At 36.5% G+C, this 8,928-nt stretch overlaps 1 protein-coding gene across 2 annotated transcripts; it reads left to right on the top strand.

Moving 5' to 3' along the window:
- Positions 1 to 3,514: 3,514 nt before the first annotated feature.
- LOC131054387 (uncharacterized) lies at positions 3,515 to 6,980 on the top strand. Of its 2 annotated transcripts, none has more exons than XM_057988894.2 (4): positions 3,515 to 4,777; positions 4,864 to 5,294; positions 6,003 to 6,306; positions 6,418 to 6,695. In XM_057988894.2, exons 1-4 carry the CDS (start codon positions 4,138 to 4,140, stop codon positions 6,465 to 6,467), a joined length of 1,425 nt encoding a protein of 474 aa, XP_057844877.2. In that variant the 5' UTR covers positions 3,515 to 4,137; the 3' UTR covers positions 6,468 to 6,695. The 2 variants fall into 2 exon arrangements, with proteins under 2 accessions (XP_057844877.2, XP_057844878.2); XM_057988895.2 differs by lacking the exon at positions 6,418 to 6,695 and adding an exon at positions 6,738 to 6,980 and having other exon boundaries at positions 3,517 to 4,777.
- Positions 6,981 to 8,928: the final 1,948 nt, after the last annotated feature.

The following is an 8,928-nucleotide window of genomic DNA, read 5'->3' as shown; positions in this document are numbered from 1 at the left end:
AAATATAAATCCACTGAATGTCAGACTGAGTCAAGGTGAGGCCTCACAGACATCTATCAAAGCATAAAAGGATAGAGGAAATTCTCAAAGACAGTTCCAACTGGTAGACATTATTGCAAAATGTAACTACACAATTATAGATAATTTGATACCATAATCAAATTGTAACTGCATAATCATAAATAATTTTCATCCAGATACAAACACAGTCTAAATTCATTCTTCTTCTTGTTTAGAATTCCATTGGGGAAGGGAGGGGCTTAACCAATTTGTATAACATATGCATAAAGAATTTGATATAACTAAAAAATTAGCATTAAACACTTATGCACATTTATGTGTTTCTCTAAACATAACCGATGACATTCTTGTGGATGTTTTGTGGAGTATCATCTTTCCTTTCTAAGACATTCTTCTCATAAAACCAAACTAACTTATTGATAGGGATATAACTTCCCAAAACTAAACATTATCTTATTTATTAAATAAACTTTTGTTTATCCTATATTAATTATTATTATTTACATATTAAGTAACTATGACATAATGCATCCAATATTCCCTCCTTATTACATCAATTTGAAAAAAATACAACATCATAGTAATCTTTTTTGAGACTTTGATGGAGAGCCTCAAGCATATCTCCTCATTCACTTAGGAAACACAAAATTGGCTCCATCAATGGATCTCCTAATTGTCAAACTTATTCAATCTCTATACAATATGAGAGAGCATAAAATAATATCATCCTCCATGCACAATGAGAGAACAAATCCCCTTTGGCAGTCTACATCTCCTTTAAGTGCGTCAATATCCATCCTCTAATGTTGCATATGAGAAAAAAAAATATTGTCCAAGAGTCCACTTTCCTCTAAATGCGTCAACATCCCTCCTCTGATTCTATAGGAACCAATCCTTCCTCTAGTATACAAAACAAATTGAATCAAAAGTGAATACGCTAACTATACCCACAAATTCTATCAAAAAATGCCAAGCACCCCTTGATATATGAAGTGATATATGTATGAAATTAGTGTTTCTCATGATGAATATCAACTTTGAGCAAGAAACTAGCTCAAGATGATAAAAATTCCCCATCCTTTAATGCATCCAACATCTAAAATACGAATCATGCTTATTCCTTAAGTTTGGTTTTTTCCCTTCTCTGTTATGTTCAATGGTGGAAAATTAGGGTTAGGGTTAAATTAAGATAATAAAACCACTAAAAGACCTAATTAACCAATTACATTAAGGAGGAGAGCAATCTAATAGATCTAGTCAAGATTTTGATCAGATTCTAGGCATTTTTTATAAGGCTCTATCCTCCTTGAGTTGAATTGATTTGGATTGTTGAAGATTAGGGTAAAATAGTCAATTATTGAAGCAATCTAGAAGAAATGGTGAGCTATAGATATCATATGGAGCCACCAACCTGTATTTGGGAAAAATAAGATGTTATGGATATGTTTTGAGAAGTTCGGCCTAATTTTTCGGGACTAGGCAGTATCAATTTGTCATGGTCCTCTGAATTTCTCATTGTCAAAAGTTGAAACTGTTCGTCTTTGTGAATCATGTCAATCCTCCCGAATGCAACTTTGTACCTATTTCCTGCACACAAAAGAAGGGGGAAATTGTTGTGAATAGGTGTTTTCCTAAGTCAAACCCCGGTTTAGGAATTAACCTTGAATGAAATAATGTAAATATTGAAATAGATATTGAATTGATATACCTCAGATCACTTGTTGATGATGATGCTTTTCTCGTTGAATGTAATCACAAGTGTTGTATGAAATGGTATGACAAACACAAAACCCTAATCATACACACATGCTTGCATAAGAATTGACATGACTTTACTCCACAATGCTTGATGATAATGCAGCCTTGAAGATCTCTGAAAAATGCTTAATAATGAATGCTTCACAAATGCATTAATGATATAGATAGATGATTGATTGCTTAGATTTGTTAGATGAAAATAGGTTGATAAAATGTTTTTATATAGGTGTTTCTAGGTAAATTACAAATTAGGTCAACCTCCAATGATCATCTGGAGCCACAATGATCAAATCTTACCAATGAGATATAACCCCGGCCCTAATTCAAATTAGAGCTAGATTGAGTAGGACCACAATATTTGGGGCACCATGGTCCAAAACAGGGCGCTCCATGGACCCGCTCCATGCCCTAGTCCCACAACAATCAAGACCAAAACAATGTTAAAAGAGGGTGGGTATCCCATGGTGGCACCCACATAAGGTTGTTCATGGCCCCAGAGCTGGAGAATAGGCACAAACAGGCCTAGAAAGGAGATGAGGATAGGACACACTAAAGTAGGGGCACAAACATGAGGTGTAAATTGGGCCCGTGACAATTTACGACTCCACACCCTTTTTAATCTTTCACTATTTTATGTCATGTGCAACATTTAGCATCAAATAATATGCACCATGTCTACATCAAATTTTAGAGGTCCTTTCTCTTTGAGGATTGCATGAAATACTTGAAATAGAAGTCATAAACATTAAACATGTTGATTAAACCAAAGGTGCAATCGTACATTTACAATAAACAAATATAAAATAAAATTTGAATCTATACCTTCCAATTGCATCAATTACACAATGCCCTCTTACATTGTAAAATCAAAGTAGACCTTATATCTCCAATGTTGAAAAATTAACTCCCTTATATTTGTATCATTTGCAACACACATCCAAACTTCAATGTAAAAGCATAATTTGATGTTGGCTTCAAATTTTACAATTTTCTATTAATAACATAGTCATATTTGTGTATACCTTAAATATCAATAGTAACTTTATGTATTAAAAGCACTTTTTTTTGTATCTCTCATGATATCACTAGCATATACTACCATAAAACAAAATTACCACATAATAAAACTACACCCTCCTTTTGCATTTTTCTTTTATGAGTGACATTATTCTTGGCATATATGTTTAGGATTCTATAATATCATGTAAACAAATCAAATGTTTTTTTAGATACCTAGCAAACTCTAACCTCACATGCTCATATATTTATAAAAAATATATATTCAAATTGCTGCTAAAAATGTGTTGTATAGGAAGTGACTTGCTAGCACAATTTGATTATTTTGATTGAATTTGTGCACAACAATAATAAAGGAAAAGTCTTTTTTTTTTTTTTTTTTTTCGGGAGCCTTTCCAAAAACATCGATTTAAAAAGTGTGAATAGAAAAAAAGGCCAATAACTAAGAATATCTAACAATAAAGAATGCTTAGGAATGAATTTTAACTTCCATGAAATGATAGATTGGAATTCTACATTAAACATGTTAGATTATACCAAAAAAGAATGCTTAAGAATGAATTTTAACTTCCATGGAATAATAGATTGGGATTCTACATTAAACATGTTAGATTATACCAAAAAGTATTGTTTATTAATATCTTAACGGCTCAATTTATTAGAGAGTATATTTTCTGAAGCTTGGAGCATTAATAGACAAGGGGGAAAAAAAAATTAAAAAAAGAATGATCTGCATCAACTTGTATAGACAGAGAACTGATATATAGACATTGATTTTGATTGGCGACTATTTACATCAACTTGCATAACTGATTCACTGTTTTTGATTGTACAGACTGTCCATAGACTATCTTTCTGAGCAGAAACGCTAGAGTGACAACGGCCGCCCTCTAAGAGCAGCAAAACACAAGCGTTGTCACTCTAGCGTTTCTGCTGACAATGTCCTCCAATCCTTGGGGGCAACCACCCAGAAGGGAGAACGGCGTGGACATCAGCTCTTACGCTCACTCATGCCTTGATTTCACAAGCAGATCCGTCGGCCACCCCACCTGTGTCCCGGCCAGAAGGTCATACCCCCAATTGGGAATTATACTGAGTTATATCACCAGTAACAATGAAGGGATTTGGTATCCACAAACCGGATCATCTCATTAAATTTTGAAACGTTTTAGGCAACGGGCCCTGAGCACTCACCTGACGCGCCATTCGAGTCGTAGATCGCGGCGTGAGAAATTAACGCGTCTGAGGACGCTGGTGGAGCAACCACGTTGCTGGAGATGCCTGAGAGTGAGTTATGATGGCAAAGGAGAAGGAGTAATATAGACGGTTGTATTTGTCGGTATGGAGAGGAAGAAACCCTCTGCATTGGTAAGTGTAAGCCTGAAATTGATGGAAATGTGGATGGTTGTAGCGGCAGCGAGGTGTGGACTTTTAGCGAAGTTTTGGAAAATGGTTAGCTTTAAATCGCAAGTTATGGAAAATGAAGCTGCCTACTTCGACGGCAACCCTGGTCTGGCAAATGATAAAGATCGATCGGGGGAAAGGATAAGGCAGCAAGAGGTTCTCCAGGAAAGACATTTTGGGGAAAATTCTGATATGCTTGCAAACAATCATGTCGGCGAATTTGGGTTTGGGAGAAGATACGAGTCTTGGAAAAGAGGATCCTCTGCGTTTAGAGGAAGAACAAGGGTTTTAAGGGCGGCGGTAAGCAAGCCTATGTTTTCCCTCGAAAGCTGTCTCATTAGTTATGAAATTAAGGATAGTAGTTGCATCTGGTGTGGAAGGCAAAGACAAAGGCCTCTTCTTGTTACAGATGATGGTAAGATCGGGGGAGCTGGGATTTCTCCTCTGCTGCTTCCAATTCCTATTACAGATTGTGGACTGCCTTTTCATAATGACATAAACAGTGATGAGCCTGGGCCTGTACCTATAACGGGACTTCCTTCACCAAGCCAATGCAGTCAAAGTTCAAGGAATGCAGGTATGATTATAATGCAATTCTTGTTTTAGCTTCAAGATTTTTTGCTATTTTAAGATTGTTTTATTTACAACCTTTATATTTCACAGATATATCTGCAGCCTACCGTTTGGTTTGTTTTGGAGTTGGCATTGGCATAATGTCCACAATCATGTCAAGCAGGAGGGAAATGGAGAGGCTTACCTGTTTGCTAAGACAGAAAGAAGAATTGATTGATGACCTAGAGGAAGAGCTAGAAATGCGAGGTTCATGGACTGTGAAAGACGTCACTGATGAAGCCCGTAATTGTTTAGAAACCTGGCAACATCCCTTAGGTAAAAAACAAGAGCAGGGTGCTTCTTCTTTTAATGCATTGTCAAATGAGGTCTGTGAGGTTGATGAGAGAACTTCAGGTAAAAACTCTGTCAAAATAAAGAAGAACATGACCGGTGTTGAAGCAGAGCTTGAAGCAGAGTTGGAGAAACTAGAATTCAACTTGCATTTTTCTAATCACCAGAGAAATTTCCTCGGAATCAATGAGGTTAGCTACTTATCATTCTTGGAAACTCAACTGCTTTTTCTTGTTTCTGATAGATATTAAAGCTGTGCTGCTTGTGTTAAATTTGTGCCAGCCATTCCATTCATGCAGCAAACTTTTATTTTCCAAGTAAAAATTAGTGTCTCGTTAGTCAATTCTTTGTGCCTTCATTGCATTGCAAAATCTGGGCTTTTAGTGACACATTAACTTGCAGTTCAGATCAGTCACTATGAAAACAACACAAGTTCTCTGTTTGAACTGTTTTGTTAGGAGTCATTTTGATTCTGGTTATCTTATCCCTGGAGCATAATTCATTGGGTTACTTGGCACTTGAAGATGTATAATTTTTTAAAAGTAATCATGAGAATAATGACTCGGCATGCATTGCCAAAATCTAAGATTGACAACACGCTATGATTCCTAATTGATGACAGGCAAAGTGAAATGATACATTCAGTCACAATGAATATAGCTAGAGGATACGTCCAGCCTAACTAGATAAACTATAAATTAGAAGATGCCTTACAGCCTTTTACGTACTTTGACTCAACTGCTGATTGGTCATGTGGTTTACCTATTGTATTTAAGTTTTAGTAACACATCTGTAAAGCAGTATCAAGTTTCTTTAGTTTCATGTTTAGGTCCTTAGGATCTTCCGATGGTGTTTTATGATCATGCAGCATGACCCTGAGAATTTCAATGGTGTGGCAGATTGATCCAAATTGCATTGCTGATGTTGTTAGTGGAGAACTGAAAGAGGATGGGCTCTCGTGTAATGCAAAATCAGAAGAAGATAATAGTTCTTCAATACATGAAGAATTTAATACAGAAAACTTTGCTGTTTCACCAAGGGATTTGGAAAGACGCTTGCATGAGGTTATAATATCGAGGCTCCAGGATCGTATCAGAGAGCTTGAAACAGAACTTGAAGGTAGTCAAACTAAATTGCAGGCAATCAAATTAGCTTTCAAGCAATCAAATGAGCTGAATCAAACTTCTCAATCATTAAATTCAGGTATTTATTAGCCTATCGGGTTTTGCTTGCAATTTTTTTCTATTATGAATTTTAAGTGTATCAGAATAATTCTTCTGGATTCAATTGTGTAAGAATAATTCTTGTTTGCAGAATGGAAGATTCTAGATTGGCTTAAAAAACTGTTCCTTAAGGAATGTTAAAACCAATACCAGTTATGCAAAGCCATTTATTAAATAGATCCCTGAAGTTTCACAAATTGTGGCCTCTAGGTTTCCTGGTTCTCAACAGTAAACTTTTTTTTTTGATTTGTTGTTACATTTTGATGACATCTGTAACACTGATCTGCAGCTTGTATACTCGCACAGTACATTTTTTATTATGGCAATAGATGACTCTTTAAACAGTAGATGTGTAAATAAGGACTGATAGTTAGTCTTAAGTTCTGAATAATGGGATTTTATTTGTTGCAGAAAGTTCTCAAGGACTTTAGATGGCAGCAAATAGAATTTACTGAGCATCTCAAGTAGGGCAGGCTTCTTCTCATACCTTTACCAATCCACAAGTTTGTTTCGGAAGAGGCCATCCTTCTCAGGGACCATCATATTCTGCAGAATCTGCACCAAATCCCATGGTCCAAAGCGATTCAACGTTCCATGGGTAAGCCGTAAGAGTACATACAATCAACCATCTACTCTACCTGCACAAGTAAAGCAACAACCTGTTGACGTGTATTTTGTATACAATCATACACAGAATAAAATACCCAAAGGCATCTTATCCTCTCTTGAATAAAGTCTCTAACTGCTGAAGATTGCGCAAGAAGGATCAGTTAGGATGACTCCAATGTTCTTTTTAGTAGGGTCTCTACGTGTGGATAAGCACCAATGGTCGTTGTGATTGCTATGTCAACAAGGGGCCTTACGTTGCCGAAGATTTTGCTGAACTAAACAAGCTTTTCAAAAAAAAAAGAAAAAAAAAAGACAAAGGATTGGGTTTGCAAGAGGTCTAATCTAGTCTAACCCTAAGAATGACTCAATGTGGACAAGGCTTGGTGAGATTCTACCAACTTCAATATTGCCATAAATTAACAACTCAATTGAAACTGATGCGATCTTCTAAGGTAACAAATGATTTTTCAATACATCAAAGATCAAGAATACTACCACGAAGGTACACATCCAAGATACAATAACGATTGAAGATTTAAGTAATTCAAATATCTCCAGTCGACCACGCAAGGCGTTCCTACAATCAGCAAGAAGCTAGTGGTTTGGAAAGCGAATCCTACCAAAGATCAAGTCCAACACTTTGTCCTTCAAATTAACACACTACCTCGATTGAGAATGATTCAAGGAAAATGAACAACCATGAAGATAACCAAGAGAATTGCAACAAAACACCATAACTTCAATATTTCATTGATCTCAAAGCCATCATGTACAACAATTGCTTGAATTCCTTTCTCAAAGCTCAATCTTGCTACAAAAGTAAATTGCTTCTAAACTCTAATCTCTCTAATACATCAATAATTTCTAACTCTCTCTAATTTCTAATTTTTTTCCTTCTTTTCTAATGTAAAATGAAAAGAAATGAGGGTATAAATAGCATCCTCAATTACAATGAACGGTCCAGATCAAAAAGCAGATCAATGGCCAAGATTATGACACCTAAACCCTAATTAGGGTTTATTACAAATAGCCCCCTTTTTACTGAACAATATTAAATGCATAGCCAATTATTAAATTTGGCACAAAAATCTAGGAGACATAGACCAATGACAATTAAGGTGCCATGTCATCTATAACAACCTCTCATCTAGAATCTTATTCCCTTTCCAATGCTCCTTTTTAGCATATGCAATGAATCTTGATACGATTCCTTCGATTTCAGCAATTGGAATCTCGAGAAGATTCTTCATTCTTTCTTCCAAGTGGATGACCTGATCAAATGCCTCGAGAAGAGCAGCGTCCCATCCAGGTTCAAGTTCCTTAGTCTTTTCAATCAGGAGCATGGTAGCAAACATCTGGTCCTGTTGCTCATCCGTGATATTAGTGTCCTTGCAAAAGATAACCTTGATTCTATCCTCCAATTCCTGCAAATCCACATCTGTCTCAACTTCGATCCTCCTGCCAAGAATAGTACGTAGTACCTCAAATATTTTGTCTTGGATCGGGTTGATAACCTCCTCAACATGGCTACATCTAGTACTGATGTCCTCGAAAAGAACTTCCTTCATCTGGAGTAAGGTTGACCACTGAAGTAAACTGTGAGGTCCTCCATCCATAATCTTTTCCTGTGCTAAGACCTTCCTCGATGTTTGTCTGATTACTCGCAAGACAAGAATGATAACCTCTTTGGTATGAGCAAAAGCAGCTACTGTTATCATCAAGTTGTGGATAATCTCAAGAACCTGGATAGCCCTATGAATAGTCTTCATCATCCTTGTTGTAAATTCTACGGCAACTGTATGAGATTTGTCCATCCAAGTACTCATACGCTGGACCATACTCCTGAATCTCTCTGCCTCACCAATTGATTGAAGGGGAAGTGCCTGTATGGGTGATCTTGCTGGATCCTGACGTCCTAAAGGTTGATTGAGATGGCTGAAATATGTTCTCCATGCACCAACCTCTCTCTCAAGCTTCCTATTCTTCTCCATTT

The sequence above is a fragment of the Cryptomeria japonica genome, chromosome 3, assembly GCF_030272615.1.
Source record: "Cryptomeria japonica chromosome 3, Sugi_1.0, whole genome shotgun sequence".
Lineage (NCBI taxonomy): Eukaryota > Viridiplantae > Streptophyta > Pinopsida > Cupressales > Cupressaceae > Cryptomeria > Cryptomeria japonica.
The sequence above is the reverse complement of the archived record's forward strand: the minus strand, read 5'-3'. Positions and strand labels throughout refer to the sequence as shown.